The sequence below is a fragment of the Pseudoliparis swirei genome, chromosome 23 (genome assembly GCF_029220125.1).
Source record: "Pseudoliparis swirei isolate HS2019 ecotype Mariana Trench chromosome 23, NWPU_hadal_v1, whole genome shotgun sequence".
Taxonomy (NCBI): domain Eukaryota; kingdom Metazoa; phylum Chordata; class Actinopteri; order Perciformes; family Liparidae; genus Pseudoliparis; species Pseudoliparis swirei.
Window position 1 is genome coordinate 4,626,370 of NC_079410.1, and position 24,343 is coordinate 4,650,712.

General features: G+C 45.2%; 1 protein-coding gene across 2 annotated transcripts; it reads left to right on the plus strand.

Annotated features, from left to right (window-relative positions):
* The first annotated feature begins 8,888 nt into the window (after window positions 1-8,888).
* Window positions 8,889-23,839, plus strand: LOC130188789 (E3 ubiquitin-protein ligase RBBP6-like). Of its 2 annotated transcripts, none has more exons than XM_056407281.1 (19): window positions 8,889-9,442; window positions 10,531-10,633; window positions 12,003-12,051; window positions 14,379-14,423; window positions 14,529-14,611; window positions 14,694-14,790; window positions 14,906-15,048; window positions 15,803-15,975; window positions 16,113-16,216; window positions 16,333-16,503; window positions 16,843-16,991; window positions 17,844-17,949; window positions 18,032-18,098; window positions 18,181-18,229; window positions 18,316-18,618; window positions 18,846-18,953; window positions 19,210-21,189; window positions 21,567-21,636; window positions 22,452-23,839. In XM_056407281.1, the coding sequence occupies exons 1-19, from the start codon at window positions 9,277-9,279 to the stop codon at window positions 23,169-23,171; spliced, it is 4,686 nt and encodes a 1,561-aa protein (XP_056263256.1). In that variant the 5' UTR covers window positions 8,889-9,276; the 3' UTR covers window positions 23,172-23,839. The 2 variants fall into 2 exon arrangements, with proteins under 2 accessions (XP_056263256.1, XP_056263257.1); XM_056407282.1 differs by having other exon boundaries at window positions 18,187-18,229.
* The last annotated feature ends 504 nt before the right edge of the window (window positions 23,840-24,343 follow it).

A 24,343-nucleotide genomic window follows, 5' to 3' on the forward strand; every position in this document is an offset into this window, starting at 1 on the left:
TCGCACCACTAAATGCGGGACTACTTGTAGTTCCTAGAGTCTTTTTATGGAACCAGCTTCCAATTTCAGTCCGGGAGGCAGACACAGTCACCTCGTTTAAGAGTAGACTTAAGACCTTCCTCTTTGACAGAGCTTATAGTTAGGGCTGAATCAGGTTTGCCCTGGTCCAGCCCCTTGATATGCTGCTATAGGCTTATAGCTGCGGGGGGGTTTTAGGATGCACTGAGTACCTATCTCCTCTTTTTTCTCTCCTGGATGAATTTTCATCTCTCAATCACACGTTACTAACTCTGCTTTCTCCCGGTCCTTTTTTTTTTTTACGTCTCATGGGGTCATCGACTATGCGAGATCGCATAGATCCTCTTCGCCTGATGGATCGTCTGGGTCGTGGAATTCCTGCTCATGACTCGCCACTGTCCTGTTGAGACTCCGCCCTCCTCCCCACCGCCATCTGCCTGATGGATCGTGGAGGTCTCCATCGTGGAATATGCCTACTATGAACTATTCATACACTCTGTCATATTCATTGAATGTATTTTAACTCTAAATCTGTCCTTCTGTACACATTACATCTATTGCATCTGTCCATCCTAGGAGAGGGATCCTCCTCCAGGTTTCTTCCTTTTTCCCCCTGAAGGGTTATTTGGGAGTTTTTCCTGGTCCGATGTGAGGTTTTGGGGCAGGGATGTCTATGTGTACAGATTGTAAAGCACTCCGAGACAAATTTGTAATTTGTGAAATTGGGCTATACAAATAAACTGAATTGAATTGAATTGAAAGGGATAATATTATTATATATTCCTGCATCCCTGCGAGAACATTCATGTTGAAATCCAGGCATCACATCAGGTTCCCAGGAGGCGGTGCAGCCTCCATCGAGCCGCTGACCTTGGAGGAACGGTGCCACCGGGTCGGTGTCGCGGCCGTTCACGGACTACAGTCCAAAAAGAGTGAGATCCAACTCCGTAGAGAGTGGAATTATACTCTGAATTGAGCAAAATGGCTGTAGAGTTGTTTTAAAGTTGAGCTAGATAGAGTAAATTATCGCCGTATTGAGTTAAATATAGAGTAAAATAAGTCAAGAGTAGATTTTTTATCTGGTTATATATTTTTTAGAGGATATTTTTTTTCTTTTTTAAAATTTGAGTACAGATTTACTGTGTAGTCACAAAAATTTAAATCTTTTGGTTCATGTACAGTTAAAACATGAAACACGATGCCAGAGGTGTCATTGAGGAGCGTAGTTTGAGGTGGACGCACGTCTCCTTCAAGTGACGTACTTTAATATTCCATAAGAAGACAACAATTTGTGTCTCCGTGCACGAAAACAACAACAATAGGTTACATTTCTGAGTCGTCCGCAGCAGCGGTGACACCTGAAGTGGTCGCGAGGGGAATGGACGACACATTTTGAGAATCAGAAAAAAAGAAACCTGCATTTTGCAAACGGCGTTCGGACGTCATTCCTCCCTCAGGCCTCCGAGATTATTCCAGGAGCAAATGTTTTTCACACCATCGATGCCCAACAAAACATTCTCGTGTGCCGGTTAGACGCTCGTCGATACGTCTAATGCAGAGGTTTCACTTCCTTTATGGAAAGAGGAAACTATGGAGTGTTTGGTTTGTCCACTCTGGGCTGCCGTAGGAACATGGCGGTGCAAGAAAGCGGGCTCTTTAAGTGAGATATAAATGGCTAATTTGAAGATAAATACAAAATTATTACATAATTCTTAGATTCTGGTCATTACACACAAATGGAAACATTGTTTATAGGATAATATATTCAATTTATGCTCAAGCTAACTTTTTTGTAAAGGCAGAAATTAAAAATAAAAATTAGACACCATTTAACGAGAGTATACGGGGAGAACTGGTGCCAAACGTATCGACGCCATAGGAGCCCACTTTGGGATGAGAACGTGTTGCTAGGCAACCGTTGACGAGAAGTCGCAAATATATTGTTTTCATCTTTCAAAATGTCTGTTATTTGGACGAGATGTTACTCGTGTGTGTGTATGTACGTGTCTGTGTGTGTGTATGTATGTGTATGTGTGTATGTGTTTGTGTGTCTGTACATGTCTGTGTGTGTGTGTCTGTACGTGTCTGTGTGTATGTGTGTGTGTGTCTGTACGTGTCTGTGTGTGTGTATGTATGTGTATGTGTTTGTGTGTCTGTACGTGTCTGTGTGTGTGTATGTATGTGTTTGTGTGTCTGTACGTGTCTGTGTGTGTGTGTATGTACGTGTCTGTGTGTGTGTATGTATGTGTATGTGTGTGTGTGTGTCTGTGTGTGTGTGTGTATGTATGTGTGTGTATGTGTGTGTGTCTGTGTGTGTGTGTGTGTGTGTGTGTGTGTGTTTGTATGTGTGTCTGTCTTTGTATGTGTATATATGTATATGTATACATATGTGTATGTATATATATGTGTATGTATATATGTATATGTATATATGTGTGTGTGTACATGTATGTGTATATGTATGTATATGTGTATGTCTGTCTGTGTGTGTGTGTATGTATGTGTGTCTGTGTGTTTGTCTGTGTGTATGTGTGTGTCTGTGTGTTTGTCTGTGTGTATGTGTGTGTGTATGTGTGTGTATGTCTGTCTGTGTCTGTGTGTGTGTGTGTGTGTGTGTCTATGTGTGTGTGTCTGTGTGTGTGTCTGTGTGTGTGTCTGTGTGTGTGTCTGTGTGTGTCTGTGTGTGTGTCTGTGTGTGTCTGTGTGTGTTTGTCTGTGTGTGTGTCTGTGTCTGTGTGTGTGTGTGTGTGTGTCTGTGTGTGTGTAAGTGGTGTGGTGTGTGTGTGTCTGTGTGTGTGTATGTGTCTGTGTGTCTGTATCTGTGTGTGTGTGTATGTGTGTGTGTGTGTGTGTGTCTGTGTGTGTGTGTGTGTGTGTCTGTGTGTGTGCTTGTACGTGTGTGTCTGTGTGTGTGTGTCTGTGTGTGTGTCTGTGTGTGTGTCTGTGTGTGTGTCTGTGTGTGTGCTTGTACGTGTGTGTCTGTGTGTGTGTCTGTGTGTGTGTGTGTGTGTGTGTGTGTGTGTCTGTGTCTGTTGTGTGTGTGTATACGTGTGTGTGTGAGGTATTCGGCTGAGAGCTCAGATGCATCTGATGAATATTCATGACGGTGACGTCACCGATGGAGCTCCGCGTCGTCGTCATAGAGATTAGATGACGGGATGACGGGATTACGGGAGCGTTTGTGCCGCGCTGTGATTGGCTGCCGCTCTGCTTCTGTTCCTCCACGTCGCTCCATCTCTCCCGCCGCTCGTCTTCTCTGCCGCATAGAGACGTTGTGACCGTCGCCCACGTTTCATTCCTCCTTCCTCCCCTTGCACCCTGGCTCTGATCCTCTTAGCCATTCCTTTATCACATGTCCCCATGTTTCTGTTGTCCCCCCTCCCCCCCTCCCTCCCCCCATCGAGCGGCACCGTGCTGTCGTAATTGCTTTCTTCAGCTCCATTGGCCCAATAAGGGAAAATGGCCCCTTCTGCTAATAGCCCATAAAAAGACACTGAGCATTTCCCAGCAGGAATCCCACATCAGATTATTTCATCGTGATGTCTCACCTGTCCTAAAAATAAAACAGGATTTTGTGAACAGATTAGTTCTGACTGCTGAAGGTCATCTCACTGAGTTGATGGCTGCATGGGGACAAAATATCAAGAAGGTTCAGACTTCAAGCCGTCCAATAAAAGATTACCTCTAATTCAAGCTTCAAAGACACTTACAGTGAGCTTCCTATAGTGCCCACACATACAGGTGTGTGTGTGTGTGTGTGTGTGTGTGTGTGTGTGTGTGTGTGTGTGTGTGTGTGTGTGTGTGTGTGTGTGTGTGTGTGTGTGTGTGTCCCAGTTGGATGCTAGAACAGCTGTTTGTCACTGAATGAGGCTCTGAAGGAGAGTTGCTGCCAGCTTTGATGTCCTAATTAACTCAATCCATCTATCTTTCTTTCCTTCTATCTTTCTATCTATATATCCATCTATCCATCTACATATCATCCATCTATCCATCTATATATCATCCATCTATCCATCTATATATCATCCATGTATCTATCTATCTATCCATCTATCCATACATCCATACATGCATCTAAAAATGAGTTTCAAGTCTTCTTCAATATGATTGACAGGTCGCTGCCACAACCACACAATATGTATATAATATGTATATAATATACATATGTATATAATTTACATATTCTATACATGTATATAATATGTATATAATATGTATATAATAAATAATATACATGTATATAATATGTATATAATATGTATATAATATACATATTATATACATGTATATAATATGTATATAATATATAATATGTATATAATATACATATTATATACATGTATATAAAATGTAATATATAATATGTATATAATATACATATTATATACATGTATATAATATGTATATAATATATAATATGTACATAATATGTATATAATATTTTATATGTAATATGTATATAATATATATATATTATATGTATATAAAATATTATATGTATATAATATGTATACAGTATGTATATAAGCTGTTTTTGTGACGTCCACACAGTCGATCTCAGAGACACACAGATGTCAGATCAGTGACACGTAGAGACACTTCTGCTCTCTGAGAAGGGCAAACAGAGAGGACCAAAGAGAGCAACGTGTGTGTGTGTGTGTGTGTGTGTGTGTGTGTGTGTTTGCCTTGAGTGGAGTAACACTATGGCCATCTGCAGTGTGAAGAGGAAAAAAAGGCCTCGGAGCTGTGAACGCTGCTCAAGCAGAACGAGGAGGAGGAGGAGGAGGAGGAGAGCGTCAGGTGGAGAGAGAGAACGAGCGGGAAGAGGAGAAAGTGTTTGAGGGCACGAAACCGGCAGAGGAGAGACCACCGGGGGGCATCAGGATAAGGAGCAAGGGAAGGAGAGGAGGAGGCGTGAAGAGTGACAAGGAAAGGAAAGGAACAGATATGAGGAACTGTGAGAGAAGCTCAACACAAATCACCCCAAAAACACTTCAAAAGCAGCCGTCGATCAGTAAGAACTAACAAACACACAAAAATAATCAGCTTCAATGAATGAAAAATAAAGAAAAACAAACTATAGATGTTCAGAGATGATCACAACTTATCACAAAATATCATAAATCAAGAATTGAGCCAAAATAAGTGTCATGGTGTATTTAGTTAAGCTAATGTGAGGACACTTTAGGTTTAGTCAAGCTGGATGGGCATTTTGAACTCATCCCATTGGGCTCTGGATTCATGTGATTTACATATTTTGTCATATTACATATATTTTGGCTTAAAAATTCATTTTAATGGAGAAAAAATATATATTGATTCATCAATAATCACATTTTAAAGATTCATGATTCAAGATTTATTTTCCATTCGTGCCGATACCAACAGTCCAGTTATAAATGTCACGATAATAAGAAAGAAAAAATACAAAATATTAAAGAAAGCACAGTACAGAAGGTGTTAATAATGGTCTAATTATTATTAAATGTAGCCTTCATCTAACTTCATGCAATGTTCGGTCAAAATCTAAACGTTCTGATGCTATTTGTTGAGTAATAAATTAAACTTGATGAGACATTTAACATCATTAGTGGCTCTGTTGTGTTTCATTGCTCGTCTTAGTTTAGTTTTAGTTTAGTATATATATTTACAAAATGTTCTTCCTCTGGCAGAAACCAGTCCTCCACACAGGAACACTTATCATATCACTTATGTTATGCTCCTCTTTAAACACGTCATTTGCCATCTCAACTTTACGCACACGCGCGCACACACACACACACACACACACACACAAATATACACATAAAGCCGAAGATATAATTGTTTCCAAGCAGCTCTTTGATGGCTGAGTCCCTGAACATGTCCCGTATCACATCATAATAAGAAGAACATCAGTTTAAAGGCAGCAGCTGTTTCCCTTTCATCCTCTCTCTCTCTCTCTCCCTCTCTCTCTCTCTCCTCCTGCATCTCTCCATCCTCCCACTGCTTTCACAATGGTGTTCTAAGCCAGGGAAGAAGGGCAAATCCCTCCTCTGAGCAGAGCAGGCAGCAGAGAGAGAGAGAGAGAGAGCCTCACTCCTCTCACTCCTCTCTTTCCTTCCATTCATCTGAATCCAACCAATCGTGCCTCACCAACACACGGAGGTGATGTCATGAAGATTCCTGCTTCCTCAGCTCCTTGGGCCCTAGCCCCTCGAGTCGTGCGTATAGGACGCACATGACTCCTCCGTGCATTACACGCACCTTCAGCGGCTGTGACGAGCTGCAGCGCCAACGTCTCTTTGAAGTGACGCTTTCATTTATTTAAACATTCACATTCGCGTTTCAGTCCAGTTCTAAGAGAAAAATAGTTGGAAATTTAGTTTGAGTTAGAAAAGAAGACGTCATGAAAATATGAATGCAGACAAACACATCTGTCCCCTAGAACCCACACACAGACACACAATGGTTCTTGAATGGTTCTTTAATAGGCTTTGTGGTTCTACGAAGAACCATCAAAAAGAAGAAGAAAAAATAGTTTGAGACACCTTTAAAGGTTCTTTGAGGAACCAGAAATGGGGCCTTCAAGAATATTTTTTTACGGTTATTTGAGGCACCTTTATAGGTTCTTTGAAGAACTCTTGAAGGAAATGGTTCTTTAAAGAACCCTGGTTTGAAAGGTTCTTTGAGGAACCAGAAATAGTTCCTTCGAGAACCATTGTTTAAGGTTCTTTGAGAGACCTTTATATATTCTTTAAAGAACTCTTTAAGGAACCCTGTTGTAAGGTTCTTTGTGGAACCAGAAATGGGGCCTTCAAGAACCATTTTTTAAGGTACTTTGAGAGCCCTTTATAGGTTCTTTGAAGAACTTTTTAAGGAAATTGTTCATTAAAGAACCCTGGTTTGAAAGGTTCTTTGAAGAACCAGAAATGGGGCCTTAAAGAACCATTTTGTAAGGTTCTTTGAGACACCTTTATAGGTTCTTTGAAGAACTCTTTAAGGAAATGGTGCTTTAAGGAACCCTGGTTTGAAAGGTTCTTTGGTGTCTCAAAGAACAATTTTTTAAGGTACTTTGAGACCCCTTCATGGGTTCTTTGAAGAACTCTTGAAGGAAATTGTTCTTTAAAGAACCCTAGTTTGAAAGGTTCTTTGAGGAACCATAAATGGTTCTTCTATGGCATCACTCTGAAGAACCATTTTTGGTTCCAGATGTCTCCTCCATTTTCTGTGTGTGGAGCCCAACATGATGCAGGGCAGTGATTTTAGAGGCTCTCTTGGTTGGAAACAGTAACTTCCTGGAGTCTCTGTTGGTTGCCTGGCAACAGCCAAGAAGTAGTGTGATTACCGCCTGTGAAACGGCAACTTAAAAAAAAGATATAATAATTTACACTTGTATTTTTAAAGCACCGATTAAACGATGAATATTGAATGTTAATTGGCGAGCTTTGGAGGAGCGTTGGTGCGTTTACACACAGCTGGGTTTACATTGCTTGTGCTTTAAGCTTCATATCTACATTAACGGGAAAGTTACATCAAATAAATCCACTTTTAAAAAAGAGTATATTATACAAAGTGTCAAGTCATTGCTTTAAACTGTTCTCGAAGTGAAAAATACCATTTTATTTTAAATGTGTTAAATGCCAGGAGATCAACTGATGTACATACTGATGTATTTTGCTGATATGAATACTTTTCATAATGATTTTGAGCATTAATTTGAGACTGTAGGCTGCTGTGATCACACACACGTACACACACGTGCACACGCACACACACTGACTGTGATTGCAAAATCTCAATGGCATCCTCATCCTCTGCAAAGGAACCTGATTGGAGAAGAGAGGTTTGTATTTAATCTCCAGTCAGTTAACACAAGTCTTTATTCCGGTCGAGGATAGTTAAGCGTGTTTTATTATTGCTGTGGGACGTGGACAGATATGAACCCTTCAGCCTGACGGCACACTGCAGTACAGCTCAGCTGACACACACATGCCCACACACACACGCACACGCGCACACACACTTAACACACACACAGAGAGAATCAGCTTCATAAATGATACGTTGTCTCCACCTAGTGGACACTTTAGGCTTCACACGTGACAGAACTCCAGTCAATCATATATTTTAGTTAAAAAATGATGTGCATTAAAAAAAATCATTAGTTTGTGATTTTAAAATTAAATAAATAATATGTTTCTTCAACTGTGGTCCTGAATCGCGGTGAGCAGTGGGTAACTTTACGTATGACTCCCCATCTGGGACCCCAATGCAGTTTGAGAAAGCACGACGTCAAGTCTGAAGCAGAGGAAATTGAACACCTGAGGGCCATTATTTCCATCTTCATTGGGTGTGTAACTGTGGTTTGCTTTTTGAGCCTTCCTGCTTGCTGTCCCCTGAGACCGAACAGGTGCAGGGGCACCGCACTGCGCGCGGAAGAGGCAATAATGTACGTCTTCTTTTTTTGTATTTTAGGAAACCTTTCATTGTCACACCCTGCCTTCATTGAGCTATTTTGTTATATACATAAATATATATACTATTATATAGATATAATCGTTATATATAGATCGATAAGAAAACAACAGAAATACACCTGACATGTGCTTTGTCAAAACATTTACAGTTTCTTAAAGCAAATATACACATAAAAACATAAGGGATATATCTTTTTTATATATTTATTTATTTATTATATTTTTAATTTGTTTAAATGTATAATACACGTATGAAGCGATACAGGATATCATGTGGGATAAATGAAGTGTTTTGCAACCTCGCATTTATAACTTCGGTCCTTGAACAAGTGGGAGTGTGCGCGTGGGGGGTCACGTGAACGCAGCATCATACGGCGCGTGCACTGCTGACGAGCCGCTGCTGCTGTGGAAACAGCTGGTGGTTTCTCTCAGCGAGGACTTTCGGCTTGATTAAGCGGCGTCGGCAGGAATAACAAAATTAAAAAGAAAAAGTTCTAATTTGAATTAAGGACGTTTTGATTCGAGTCGCCGCTGCTTCCCCGACGCGTACCGGGAAATGTCACCCGGTGTAAACGGCACTTTTACCCGGCCGGTTGTTAAGTCACGCACTAGCTCGTTTAAGCTACCGAGGAGTGACGCTCGCGCAGCCGGCGGCTAACCGCCCGCTAGTTCCAGTTAGCCGACTTTGCGCTCCCATAGCAACAAACCACCAACGTGCCAACGGGCGGCTTCCTGACAGTTAGCCTCGGGGCGAGTCTTATTCCGTGGTGTTTTTCCCGGTTTGGGTTACACTATCAACATGTCTCATATTCACTACAAATTCTCCTCCAAACTCGACTACGACACGGTGGTTTTCGACCGCCTGTACGTCAGCCTGAAGGACCTGAAGAGCCAGATCATGGGCAGGGAGAAGCTGCGAGTCGGGGACTGCGACCTGCAGATCACCAACGCGCAGAGCAAAGAAGGTAACGAGCGGACGAGCGGGCTTCATGCGGACGGTTTACACTTTGGTGGTGAAAGAGGGGTTAAAAAAAGGAGAAAAACGAACACGTGGTCCGTGTTTGACAGCTGGCTCGCAGTCGCCTCTTTCGGCTTGACGTGGGGGGAGGGGGACGAGAGGGGGGTCAATAATGGGGCCACTTTCCTGACTTTAAACGGCCTGGTGATGGTGGAGACGCCCGGGCAGTGGCACGCTCGTAAAAGTCCTCAGAGAGAGAGAAGTGGGGGGTAAAAATAGCACAGGTAGGGTAAGGAGCACAGCCTAGTCATGCCCATAAGCTTAAAGTCCAACCTCACACACACACACACACACACACACACGTGAAAATCATCAGGGAAGCAAAGTGATGCATTGCAGGTCAAATATAGTCACTACATAAACAAGTAGATTAAACATTCATTCAATCCTGCAGATAGTCCGAAATACACTGAGTTGTGTGTTTCCACCTAAATGCACAATCCTTCCATTTTGTAATGGAGGGGGGGAGGGGGGATATAGGTTACAGAAAGTTTAATAAGAGGGGAAATGAGACTGTTATGGGTTTATGGGGGGTCAGACTTTACGGGCCTCTTTCATTTAGGTGTCCGTCTAACAGGGATGTGCCATGCAGCCTGTGGTTCCCTGAAGACACGCATATATATATATATATAGATCCAAAGGGTGTCGGTATCTTCTCTTAACTCGGGTTTGGCTAACAAGAAGTCTTTTTGGTCTTGTTTTATGAAATATAATGGTGAATAGTCACGTTCAAAGCATGTTGTATCCTGTCAGAAATGTTTTACCTGCTCTGTTAAATTAGATGTACAGAGTAGAATTGACTATATATATATATATATGTATATGTATGATTCAACTTGAATGAAAAGTCAATCTATGAATCAAGAACATAACTAGCAGATAAATCGACAGAGTAAATAATCATCGATCCTCAAGACTCAAGAAATAAACCAATTACCGTCCAAGGCTAGTAGTTACCGACGGTACTCAAGACCCTGAAGAGGAGAGATATACATTTCCTTTGCACTCCCACTTTTATCCATTGCTCCTTCTCAGAGTACAAAGATGACGACTGTTCGATACCCAAAGGCTCCTCCGTCATCGTCAGGAGGATCCCGGTCATCGGCGGGAAGTCCAGCTCGAGCAAGACGCGCCACATGTAAGTGTGTTTCTTACGCTTTGCCACACACCGTAGCTGAATACTCGTGTCGATGTCTCCGCTGCTGCAAAGCGTGTACGCTGCCGCCGCCTCCAAGTCGACCGCAAGTGTTGCGTCGTCCCTCTTCGAGGCCTCGGCCGTGGATCACTTTGATATATGAGTAAATACTGCACAGCCGTGACTCGATGACGTCATCGGCCTCAATAATAGTCACATTTATAAATAAGAAAATTATTCAAAATGATTGTCTGAAATGTACATATTTTCTTTTGAAAGGCCCACATCGTATATTTGACAATAAATACCGATCTTAAGCTCTCTTATGCAAAGTAGATGGCAGGTTAACATAATATAGGAGCCCTTGTAGAATTGTTATACACGGCAGCAGCATAGAGGATCACGATGGAGAAAACAATGCGATAAACATGAAGAACCGATACAGAAGCCTGAATCCTTCAGTCAGTAAGAACAACTCGTCCCTTCGACAATGTGCTCGCAGGAAAAGAGGAAAGAGTAGACGTGGAACGCCATGGTGACGTTCAGGGGGATTACCCAGGTATCAGTCGGGCTTAGGGGGGACAACCAGCAGCGGTGTGTGTTTTATGCATGGGAGGCAGGAAAAGACCTCCCTGGAACATGTGATTAGCCCCGTCAGCACCATGCGGACGAATGGACAGGAAAGAGGGCCAAAGAGGGCCGTACCGCTTAAATCCATTCTCCACCTGGACGAGCAGGCTGGATGTCCCTCAGCTTCCAAAGGGCTTCGGAGATAGCCGTGATTTTTGGGTCATTTTAAAGACTTTTTACATTAAACTTAACGTCAAATGTTAAAAATCAACTAAAGGGAAGATTAACTCACAACAGTTTTGAGTTATTAGAAATGTCCTATGTGGGTCAGTTATATTGTCGGGTGGAGTGTTTGGGTTATCGTACCGTTAAATAGGTCAAATGTTGAGGTTGTGCCGCGGCCTCGACTCGGGTGAAAACAGCAACAGTAAACATCAGGTTCAAGTGAGACGCGTCACGGCGAGATAAAGCGATCAGGGGAACAACAAACAGGAACGGTGCAAGTTCCTGCAGCCAGAGTAAAGTCACATATTATATCAAAGGTTCTAGTCGGCGAATAAAATAAACTTTTGAAACGAGCGTGGGCGAGAGACGGGGTGACGGAGGAGAAACGTGGAGGTGGAGAAAATAAGAAAGCTGAAAAATATCCCTCATGAAGCTTCCTTCCTTGTCAAAGTACATCAACGCGCTGTGGAAAAAGTGCAGATAAATGGCACTAAAATGCAAAATAATGATATGTCTAGGGCTTTTATTGTGAAAGGTAAGAATGAAGAATTGGTGTCTTTTTCTTCTTCTGTTTCAGCGAGCGATCCGATGTCCAGACTCACCAAGCCTTTGGAGCCTACAAAGCCGTACGTAACCAAAGCAAATCGCACTGCACCTCCTCCTCCTGGAGCGCCACCACACACACACTCATTGTTATCGCCACCCATCAGCGGTTTGCTTTAACATTAGTCCAGTGTGTGATTTGGTGGGAGTGGTTTAAACAAATGAAACTTCAATCTCAGTCCCTGAACGCCTCTTTATTTCCTGCGGTCTAAGGTCCTGTTGCAGAGAGGAAGTAGTATGCCTGTCGGGATTCTATTTTATCTGCTCTAACACATTTTATTAAAGCTATTAAAATAGTTGAACCTGGTGAAGTTTACAAATAGCCAGTACTGTATTATTAACCATAAAGGTAAGGAAACGCAATACCGTATGTATCCACTAGGGCCTCTAGGCCCACCCTCTAGGGAGGCTGCGTCTCCAGAGGATCAGCGGGTGTCTGAGGGCTTGATGGGCAGGTCAGACTTTATCACGCCGCCTTTTCACTGCTGATAAAACCAACTGTTGCTTTATGAGCAGTCGTCGCCCAGTAGCCCCTCGCTCTCTCTCTGAAAACATTCAGAGATTTTATAAATATACACTTCTGTTCAAAAGCTTGTGGTCACCCAGACAATTTGCTGTTTTCCATGAAAACTGACCCTTTTATTTATCAATGAATTACAAAATGAAGAGAAAATATAGTCAAGACTTTGACGAGGTTATAAATAATGATTTTTATTTAAATATTAATGTTGTTCTTCAAGCTCAAAAGAAGGCCAGTTTTATAGCTTCTCTCACCAGCATAACTGTTTTCAGCTGCACTCACATGAAAAGGGTTTTCTACCCCTCTGTTAGTCTTCTAAGGCGATAACACAATGTACCATTAGAACACTGGAGATGGGCCTCTACACACCTCTGTAGAGACTTCATTAACCACCAGAGAATAGTCATTTACCACATTAACTATGTATATTTATGATTAATTTAATGGTATCTTCATTCAAATACACAGTGCTTTACTTTGAAAAATAAGGACATTTCTACGTTGTTTTTTTTCTGTTTCCAAGTGACCCCAAACTTTTGAGCGGTAGTGTTCGTGTAGCCTCGTTCGATGGCTGTGTGGCTGACATTTAAATTGTATTCAGTATATTGGCTTACACAAAATAATCAAAATCTAGCCTCTGGATAATCTAGAGAACTTTGCTGGGAACTGTTTCATTAATTAACCCCAAACAATCTCTTCAAATACAGTAAATAAAAGTCTTTTTATATTCAGGCTGGGTTCAATAAACGACTAACGCCTCCCTCAACCCTTCAGAGAGCGCTGCGGCGCTGTTCTGCTCGTGATCCTGTAAACTAACTCCTCTCAGAGGCGTTGACTGCTGTGCACTGACCTGATGTTCTCTCTGGTTTCTCACTAGAAGTGTCTTCCACTCTTCTTCGTGCTTTGAGTTTATCGTGCTGCACAAAAAAAAACTTCCTTTGTGTTTTTCTGCCAATAAAGACGTTTGTACGAAGCCGTCTGATGTATTGATTATATGTTTGACTTCACGAGAGCCGATTACACTCACGCTACTTCCGTCATCATTAGACATTTAACAATTGAATGTTAAAATCTTGTTTTCACTTTTTCATTTAGCAGGAAAGCCAAAAAATATATACAATCATATTGTGTATATATTGGGCGAACTTCAATCTCTACTCCAGCAAATGAATAAAGTATTATACCGTAAACAATCTAATACCGTAAAGTCGGTCTCTACTCCAGCATGGTGACTTTTAAGTGGCCAAATAAAGTTACATTATGTACATGAATATGTTTGTGTGAATTTTTTTTTTTTATCATATTTTTTAAATCTTATTTAGTTAATTTATTGATTGACTTTAAAGATCAATAATCGCACTACCTGACGCTGACTGTACTTTTTGTGATGTTTACTTCAGTCGGTCACACGTGTAGATTTTAGCTTTTTTTTAAAGGTTTTTACTGTCTGTAAATCTATTCCAGCTCAGGAACAAACCAGAGAAGAGGTGCACAAAAACATTTCAGGTGATGAGAGGTGCTCAGGTGAAGAAGATGTTTGTTTGTTTTATTCTATGAAATGTTTAAAACTGCCAGGGAGTGTTCTAAGAGTTAAGAAGTGAAGCAGCAGACGTGTATCATCCACTCTGTATGAATATCCCAGCTGGATGCTCTGTGTCGGTTATTAAAGGAGTTATGACTTCCAGCTGACGTCACCAACGCGACCGCAGGTGAAGCGGCGAGTCCAGGTGCTCAGACTTCTGAGTGTTTCTTTTCCAAGCCATCTTTCCCCCCTGAGACCCAGACCCCGGAGGCTCTCGGAAAAACTGATTCTGTGTTTAATTCTAACAGATGGACGACCAGAGCTCCTCCAGAGCCGTGCCGTTTTTCGCTCAGGTATCCTCTCTTCTTTTCTCTCCGTTTTGAAACAATTATTATCGTTCACGTGTCTACGCCGGATCACGTGAGTTGAAGTGTGCGTGCGTGTGTGTGTGTGTGTAGATTGCTAACCTGGCCGATGTGGATGGGTCTGAGGAGGATAAGATCAAAGCGATGATGACTCAGTCCAGCTACGGCACCTTGAAGTGAGTCACCTTTTTTAAAACCTTTCAAATCTCCTTCACGACACAATCCTCCCGTTTATTGTCTTTCTTCATCCGTCTCTAGTTACACCAAGAAGTTTGGGACTGTGCTGCCTGCCAACTACACCTGTTACCGCTGTGGTAACACCGGACACCACATCAGGAACTGTCCCGTCAACGTGGTGAGAGCATGTGCTCGTCCCTCTGAGGCCGCCATCTTGCATTTCTCTGAATAGAAGATGATTTGATTGGTCTGTGTTTTAACATCTATACGACATTATTTGTGTGTGTGTGTAGCAGGATAAAAACTTCCAAGCCCCCACGAGAATTAAGAAGAGCACGGGTATCCCCCGGTCCTTCATGGTGGAGGTGGACGACCCCAACACCAAGGGAGCCATGCTGACCAGCTGCGGGCGCTACGCCGTTCCCACCATCGACATGTGAGACCTGTGTGTGTGTGTGTGTCGTGTTTTTAAAGAAATGGTTTAGACTGAAAACGAGGGTCAGCGTGCAGCCTGGCTCCGCCTCGAGATCTCTCACACACATTGGAGCGGTATCGATCTCGTTCGAGTGTTTTTATGACAGAGTTTATCACTCCAGGAGTGACAAACACAGCTGAGCATATAATAATATTAATAATCAGGGTTCGTACGGTCATGTCGAGTCATGGAATTTGTAAATGGTTATTTCCAGGCCTGGAAAAGTCATGAAAAAAAAAATCCCCAAAATTTTAGAAGTCATGAAAATGTGTCATATGTGCATTTATGCTGAGTTTTAAATAATTAATATGCTTTTTAAAAGAATGACGCTCAAAATATAAGCCGGCATACTCTCTTTCACACTCGCACCTTAACTGAAAAGACATAAATGTTTATTCTTTTAATCTAAACTATTGTCTCTTATTCATTTGTGTCGTTTAAGGTTATTTACTGTATGCTTTGGAATTCTCTGACATTTTCTTACTTTTTCATGTCTACACCAAGAGTTCACAAAGTTTGGTCGTGGAAATTTGGTTTGGAGTCCTGGACATCCATTGGTCAACATGTGTATGAAACCTGAATGAAAATAATTATAACAATAATAAATACTTGCTTAGCAAGACTCAATTTGAACAGCCCGTTAGAATGTGTTGAGTCGCTGGTTAAACGCTCCCTCGAAACCCGTAAAGCCAAAGTGAAATCTGTCCGCCCGCAGCGCGGCGTACGCCATCGGCAAGAAGGAGCGGCCGCCGTTCCTCCCCCAGGAGCAGCCGGAGACGGAGGAGGAGGAGGACCCTGTATCGGAGGAGCTCCTCTGTCTGCTCTGTCACGACCTGCTGAGCGACGCCGTGGTCATACCCTGCTGCGGGAACAGCTACTGTGACGACTGTGAGTCTGTGCCACACACACACACACGTCCAGTAACTCTGGTCCTGGTGTGTGATGTCCATCAAGACATTTTAACCAGTTAAAAGTACTTTTTCAGTCCGATGTTTACATTTAAAGTGTCTTCATCTGGTGCTCAGGTATTCGCACCGCCCTCCTGGATTCAGAGGACCACGTCTGCCCCACCTGCAGCCAACCGGACGTCTCCCCCGACAACCTGATAGCCAATAAGTTCCTTCGACAGGTGAATTGACGGATGGATAGAAAATATATTGATGGGAATGGAGATTTTTAAGTAAATAGATTTGATCTGACAGTGTCTGACCAAAAGCTTGTTATTTTGTTCAACCTCTGACCCAGGCTGTGGACTATTTTAAGAAGGAGCAAGGCGTCTCTAAAAGTCAGAAGAAAGGGTGCGGCCCCTCCCAATCCCAAAACCCCACCCTGACGCCGAGCCCCGTCCCGACCCCGCCCCCGGTCGGCGAGCCCAGCCTGCCGCGGAAGCCTCCCCCGTCGACCAGCAGCCAGCTGGTAAACCTTCTTTAACGATGCGTTGCCTCTGGGGGCAGAAAGAGGAGCGGCGCGTTACCTGTGTCACTCTGGAGAAAACGGAATGATTACTGTGTTTGCTTTTCTCGCTCTGACGTTTGCCTGCTCTTAAACACTTATCTTCTCAGCGCTGTGCAAACACGAGTTAGAAATCGCAGTATGCTGCAAGTTTTAAACGGCAGCCCGTGATAAATGTGTCTTCCTTTTACGTCTTCATCAGATAAAAAAAAGAGATATCTTTGTAAAAGTTAATTTGTATGTTTCTTCACACACAAATAGCCCGACTACCCTCTGTGTGGTCCTGCTGTCTTCCTCCTCTAGGACCCTCTCCTGCACCACTCACAGGCTGCACACACACCACCGCCAGTGGCTCAGGTGTGTGTGGCTCCGCCCACAGCAACAGGCCCCGCCTCCTCTGCTCCCACCGCTTCCCTGCAGCCTGTGCAAAGCCACCTGGAGGAACCCGACAAGTACCTACAAGTCAAACACACTCGCACACAAAGACGACGACGTGTGGAGCTCGGCCGCCTCTTGTGGCTCGTTGTGTATGGTTGTAACTTTTTAAAGTTATAAAGTCAGAATACCCCTTAGACTAGTTACTCAATGGTCATGTTTTATGAACCACCCCCCCCCCCCTCCTGCTGGAGTACAAGGCAAAGTGCTTCAAATAGCCCTTGTGATTATAGACTACAATTTTTAATTGAATTTGTCGTTTTTTTCTGACTCATAATAATAATACTAATAATCTCTTTCGGGAACCGAGAGTGAAAGTGTGATTGTGCTCATGCAGCACATCGGTCTGCCAGCCACGGTTCATTTGATGGATAACAGAATGTCGCCCTGCATTTAGCAGAATAAATGATGTAAGACTCTGAGTAAATCCACTAAGCTGGTTAAACGTTCTCCCTCCGTTCCTCGCTCGCCTTTGTACACAAATCGATTGTTTTGCTTTTCCAAAACCGGTGTGTGAATGTTCCGGCTCCGTTTCGGTGCGTCAGGGGGAGTCGGCGCTCCGGGCCGTGCAGCAGTTCAGTCAACACACTTTGTGATGTGGTGCTTTATTAAAAATGACACGGCAGAGCTCAGGTCACTCAGTTTAACTTAGTCAGACGACGTCACCGGTTTAAAATAACGTGAACGACCTCTGGTTGACCTCTAGTATTTGAGAGCCATGAAGAAATAAGAGCTTCTCACTCGTCGTCAGAAATCTAATGTTGTGCCATCAAAATGTGTCACTATGGACTTGAAATAAAGAACCGGTAAACAATCAGCCCGGTGGTACGTTTGTGCGGTACCGTGATGTATGTGTGTTGTTTGTTCAGAGAGGCTGAAGAAAAGACCAGCGATGACTCAGCGGCTGCCGCCACCCCGTCTGTACCGGTTTCACCCAAAGACCCCACTGACGCCCCATCACAGCTGATACCCGTAGTGAGCGCACACACACACACACACACACTAGCATGATGCAGCAAAGCTTCTCTGTCTGACACCCATGTGTGTCGCTGCTCAGGCGAAGCTTCCTCCTCTGATGGAGCCGCCGCAGACGGTCGGGCTGAATGTCGAGCCGCCACCTTCAGGTGAGAAGCGGCGTCAAGTTCTTGATGTATTATTATTATGTTGTAACATCAACAACACAAATAAACCATGTGTTCCCTGAAGCCACAGGTCCGGCCCCAAAACCCTCGGCGCCGCCAACGTCCTGGGAAAGGTCAGTTAGGATACTAGTACCACGTTTAGATACTGGTCTCTATTGGACTCCTGTCTCATGTCTTTTCCTCTTCCTCCCTCCCGCAGCTCCTCCTCCTCCTCACTCTGTCCCCCTGGAGGCTGGAATGAATCCACCGCCCAGCAGCCTCCTCCCTCTGTTTCCTCATATCCCTCAACTCCTCCTCCTCCTCTCTTTCCCTCCCCTCATTTTCACACATTCCTCGCCGCTCAGCAGCCTCTCCCCGGTTACCCCCCGGGGTACCCGCCGACTCCCCCCCTCTGGGCACTCCCAAACCTCCAGGGGTCCCCTATCCCGTCCCTCTGCCCCTTGGCCTCCATCCCCGCCCTCATCCCCAGTGAGTGGTTCCAGCATCAGAGAAAGAAGGAAAGGTAAGGTGTCTGTGTATTGAGCATGTGACTTACCTTGTTCTATTGTTTCATCCTTTTTTTTTTATTGTCCTTACTTAAAATCCGGGAAGCAAAGGAAACTATAAAGTGGCCTTATTGAAACTTGTGCTCTGTGTTTTTAAGTTGATTCCTTTGAGTGTTGGTAGAGTGCCAGCTGTTTAGTATAAGGACAACATATCAGTAGTAATATGAAACCCTCTGTTACTCAGGTCACCTCACGGAGGATCTTCCCACAGACGCTCCTCCTCTCGCTCTGAGAAGTTCAAGTCTTCTCGCTCCTCGAGCAGGTCCCGGTCCCGGTCCCACGGCAGATCCAGGTACTTTTGTCGAGTTTTGCAAGAATCTTTGTTGTTAATTCTTTATTGTGTTTCTCCATAGAATGGTTCTTACATATATCGTGTTGCTTTATTCCTGGTACTCACTATAATCTATGATAGCGCGACCACAACTGGATATTTGAGACTGATACCGATTTTGCTCTGAATCTGATGATAATATATTATTCTTTCAGATATGCGCTGAGCAGGATGTTTCCTCAGCGTTCTCTCTCTCACGTTGCACTTCTTCCCCCAGGCCTCACTCGCCTTACTCCCGCCGCGGAGACCTCCACAGCCGCTCCACTTCCTCCCGCTCCTACAGCTACGGCTACAAACGTTCCCCCACGCCGTCCTCGTCCTCTTCGCCCCGAGTCGGCTACCGCTCCAGGCCCAAGGCGGCGGCGGCGGCGGATCGCGGCAAGAGCGTCAGCCGCAGTCGGCACCACAGCAAGAAATCGTCTTCGAGCAGCTACGGCACCAGGAGGCAGGGAGGAGAACATCACCAGAGGGAGGCGAGACCCTCGGGGGGCAGTTTACCCGGACAGCTGCACGCTCAGCGGGCCAATCAGAGCGGCGGCCAGGAGCTGGACCGAGAGCGCTACCTGCAGTGGAACCGGGACTACAAAGAGTGGTGCGATAAATATTTCAGCAGCTACGTCGGCCACTTCCACCAGCTGCCTGTCCCCCTCCTCAATATCCCCCCTCCTCCGCAGTGGGGGGGGGGCGGCGAAGGAGGCGGGGACGCCCCGGACTCTCGCGGGCGCGCCGCTCGGCCGGAACGCCGCTCGCCTCGGTCGTCCAGCGACAGCCGCTCCCTTCCCTCTCGGTCTTCGAGGGACAGCCGCTCCACGCCGTCTCGGTCGTCCAGCGACAGCCGCTCCTCTCCGTCTCGCTCGTCCGACGGCAGCCGGTCGTCTCGGTCGTCCGGCTCCACGCCGTCCAAAGACGGAGCTCCGCGCGCCGAGAGGGCCGGCCGCCGCTCGGTCCCGCTCGCAAAGGGCGGTAAGGTCGCGGAACCGCGAGAGGGTCGCGAGGACGAGAAGAAGGCAACCGGCGAGGGTTTGGAGAACCTCGCCACCGTGAAACACGAGCAGGAGGAGAAGAACGGAGGAGAAGAGGAGTCGTCCTCCCCTGATGCCGCAGACTCCACGGACGCCTGCAGGAAGGACGAGAGGAGACGCAGCACCGGGCCAGATGCCTTCAAGGACGGCCCTCCAGCGCGGGACGAAGCAGCTGCCGGCGACGCCGTGGAGTCGGCGCAACCGCTCCTCAAACCCGACAAACGTTCGGATAAAGACGACGAGAGAAAAAGCCGAGCGCACAGGACTTCGGACAAGGAGACGGGACGGAGAAGAGGCCGGCGCTCGGACTCCAGGCCGGAGGAGGAGAGGCGGCACAAGGAAAAGAAAAGCAGAGAGCGAGACGCGCCGGATGCCGACTCGAGATCAGAGAGGAGCAGGAAAAGAAAAGGAGAGGACGTCAAGAGAAGCTCTCTGAAGGTTGAAAACAGCAAAAGCCTGAAAACTAACACGGCGGAGGACCCCAAACCCCGCAGGAGCGAATCCCCGAATCCATTCGATAGAAAGAAGCCCAAAATGGAGAAGAAAAAAGAGAGAAAAACATGGCCGCTGACGGAGAGGGACATCTGGGAGGGAGGGATACCGGTGAAACCACAGAAGAAGATCAACATCAACATCAACATCAACCTGGATGGAAACAGGAAGGAAGAGGGAACTGAAAAAGAGCAGCTGTTTTATATAGAGAAAACAAAGATGGCTGCTAATGGAGAGACGGAGAATGACGATGAAGACGTGGACGGAGCGTCTGAAGAGAAGATCACACCAGATGAAGGAGATGCAAGACAGAAATGGGAGAAGGCGACTTTCAGAGATGATGAGGGAGAAATGTTGGAGAAAAAAGACCTCGGAGAGAAGAAGGAGGACTTTGACTTCTGGCATAGCGCCCCCAGAGGAGAAGAGGAGACGACGAAGGAGAGTGAAAAGCAGGGGGATGAAAGAGACGGGATGGAGGCCAGTAAAGGAGAAGAGCTGAGCGACGAGAGGGGAGTGGAGGCGGGGCCGGCGATGGCAGAAAGCACCTGCGAGGAGAACAGAGACGACCTGCCGGGGGAGTCAAAGGAGGAAGAGGAGGAGGAAGAGGAGGACACGCTGGGGTCCCAGAGGAGCAGAAACCAGAACCACCGAGACGGACCCAACTCCTCGGTGGACCACGGCAGGTCAGAATGAGTTTCATGAAACTTTGTTTCTTCTTGTCCCGTGACGCAATATTTAAAACTGACCCGCTGTCAGAAAAAGACCGAAATGCGTCGCCATTAATGAACGAAAGCTGCTCCTCGTTCTGCCAGTTGAGCAAAAAATAACACGGCTCCAAAAGCTTTTAACGGGAAACTAATGTACAGAGATGTAAACACAGAACGTGTTGACTGGATGCTGATCAAAAGAAAACAGACTAAAACGTATCGGAACATTCATGTAACTCAAAATGACTTTTACGCTTTACTTTCGATTTCTTTTATTCTGTTCACTCGCAAGATGACACGATCAGCATGACAGTCAACTCTGTGTGCCACCGTATAATTGTGTGTGTGTGCAGCTCCGGGGGTCCGCGGCAGCAGAGCCCGATGGTGAAAGCTCTGGAGGAGGAACACGCTGAGGTCGTAAAGGTCGGTGAGCGCCGGCTCGGAAGATTTTAAATGTACAAGAGAAACATTTGTATCGTTTACATTTGGAATCAATTGTGTTTTTAATTTATTTGAACTCTCAAATACAAACAAAACATTCATATGACCAAATCTGAAGCTCATAGTTGGCTGATTTTAATCCAGAATCTGTGTAGGGAGGGAGGGAGGGAGGGAGGGAGGAGAGAGGAGGGAGGGGAGAGGAGAGAGGAGAGAGGAGAGAGGAGAGAGAGAGAGAGAGAGAGAGAGGAGAGAGAGAGAGAGGAGGAGAGAGAGAGAGGAGAGAGGAGGAGAGAGGAGAGAGAGAGAGAGAGAGAGAGAGAGAGAGAGAGAGGAGAGGGAGAGGGAGAGAGGGAGAGAGAGAGAGAGGAGGGAGGGAGAGAGAGAGAGAGAGAGAGAGAGAGAGAGAGAGAGAGAGAGAGAGGAGAGAGAGAGAGAGAGAGAGAGAGAGAGGAGAGAGAGAGGAGAGAGAGAGAGAGGAGAGAGAGGGAGGAGAGAGAGAGAGAGGAGAGAGAGAGGGAGGAGAGAGAGAGAGAGAGAGAGAGGGGGAGAGAGAGGAGAGAGAGAGAGAGAGCGAGAGAGAGAGAGAGAGAGAGAGAGGAGAGAGGAGAGAGAGAGAGAGAGAGAGAGAGAGGAGAGAGAGAGAGAGAGAGAGAGAGAGAGAGAGAGAGAGAGAGGGAGAGGGGGAGAGAGAGATTCATAATCCTGGTGTAGTGGGTTGATTATGTTCTTTTTGGATTTAATGTTTTTATAATTGTTGACGTGTTGGTGGAGGAACTGACCTCTGATGTCTCTCCCAGGTCCCTCGCACCAAGCGGGAGGAAGAAGAGCGCCGTGAGGGCGTGGCCAAAGCTCAAGCGGACGCTCTTGCATCGTCTTTGCCTTCAGAGACGAGAACCAACAGGGACTGGCAGAAGGAAGAAAAGCGAGAGAGGTCAGTGGAAAGGGAGAGAGGAAGGGAGAGAGAGAAAAGCCCCCACCGTCGTGTGGCTCCCTCTAGTGGCAAGGACAGAAATGACAGCGCTGCGTATTCAGACAGGGAGAGACGGAGGGATAGAGTGAGGGAGAGGCCGAGGGAGAGAGAGAGCAAAAGATCAAGGGAGGGAGAGAAAGGGAGAGACGGGGAGCAACAGAGGAACCCCCCGTCCTCCTCTCATTCCAAGTCACACGACACGGAGAGGAGAGACGCCAAGAGTTCACCTCCACTCAGCAGGAAATGCTCCGGTGGAAGAAGACGGGAAAGCAGAGCCCTCGAGCTGCCGGAGCGAAGCACACACACATCCAAGTGTCAGCACGAAGACCACCGGCAGGATCCACCGGGGTGCTCCAGACCGCCAGGGGCCCGCCTCTCCCCCCCTCCCCCCTCTCAGAGTCACGAGAGAGACCCAGACTTCACGCCGAACAAAACGGTTGAAAAGGAAGAGTGGAAGCTGAGGCCGGGCAGAGAAGAAGGCACCAACGGGGAGACGGTGGCCGTGAGAGCAGGAGGTGGTCCATGGGAGGAGGAAGAGGGGGAGTAAGAGATGGAGGAAGGCGGGAGGCCCAGCAGCAAGCCAGCAGGACGGCAGGAGGAAAGAGAGAAGAAGAGGTGCGAGTTCCTGCTGGAGGACGGGGGGGCGAAGAAGCGCCAGAAGACGGCGAGCGGCGGGGACGACCACGAGGAGCTCGGCGCCGCCACCGCGTCTTGGGAGAAGAAGAAGAAGAGACGGCGTCTTTACTTGAATGATGTTTTTTTTCTTTCTATGTCCGAAAAAAAAAGTGCCTGGATTTATTTTGCCAACTTAATAATATTCTGCCAGGATACTTTCAGTATCGCCTTAAGAAATGTAGGAAAAGCACTTTATACCAAAAATAAGAAAACGAATGAAAGACATAATATTGTGATTATTGTTATCCTCAGGACGGCCGCAGCGTCTCCTGAACGTTACAGCTCGTTACATTTAGACGAGACCCTCTGATTGCGTACGGAGGATTATGACTGGAGAGAGTTTGTGATTTCATTTGGAAAACGCACTGTGAATATTTATGATTTGAACCTCTTGTGTCGTATTTTTGTTTTTATTTTGAATTTTGTAAATGTTTAATTTAAAGAAAAAGCTGCTGGGTGGATGAATAATTAACCAAAGAGGAACGTTTTATTTAGTTTTCCTGTTTTTGAAGGAAATTAAAAAAAAGTAAACATCCAGAATATGTTGTGTTGTTTTTCTGTCCGGGTGTCATAACTTTAATCTAAGTAATATATTCTCATTTCTAAAGCCACAAATTCTTTAAAAACATTATTTTATTGGAAAACTTTTCTCTGATCAATGGATAATGTTATTGATAAGTGCATAAGAATAAATCCACTGACCAACACATCGGGACATTTTAATTTTTAATCATTCAGCTTTCATAAAACAAACCCCCAAAATATTTTCATAATTATTATATATTGATGAATAAAATCTGCAAAGGAATATAACCTACAGATGATTATTAATGTCCCATAAACCATCTTCACATAGTAAAGATGTCTTTTCTTCTCCATGTGCAGTTTTATTTGGCATTTAAAGGTACAATATTCATCAAATATGTAGTATCAAATGATTATTTGCAATATAAAGATGAATTTGTGCAGTTAAAAAAAAAATGTGGGTCAATTTGAATTATTACATAACCTCAAATGTGTAACTTTTTAAAAGTTTGATTTAAT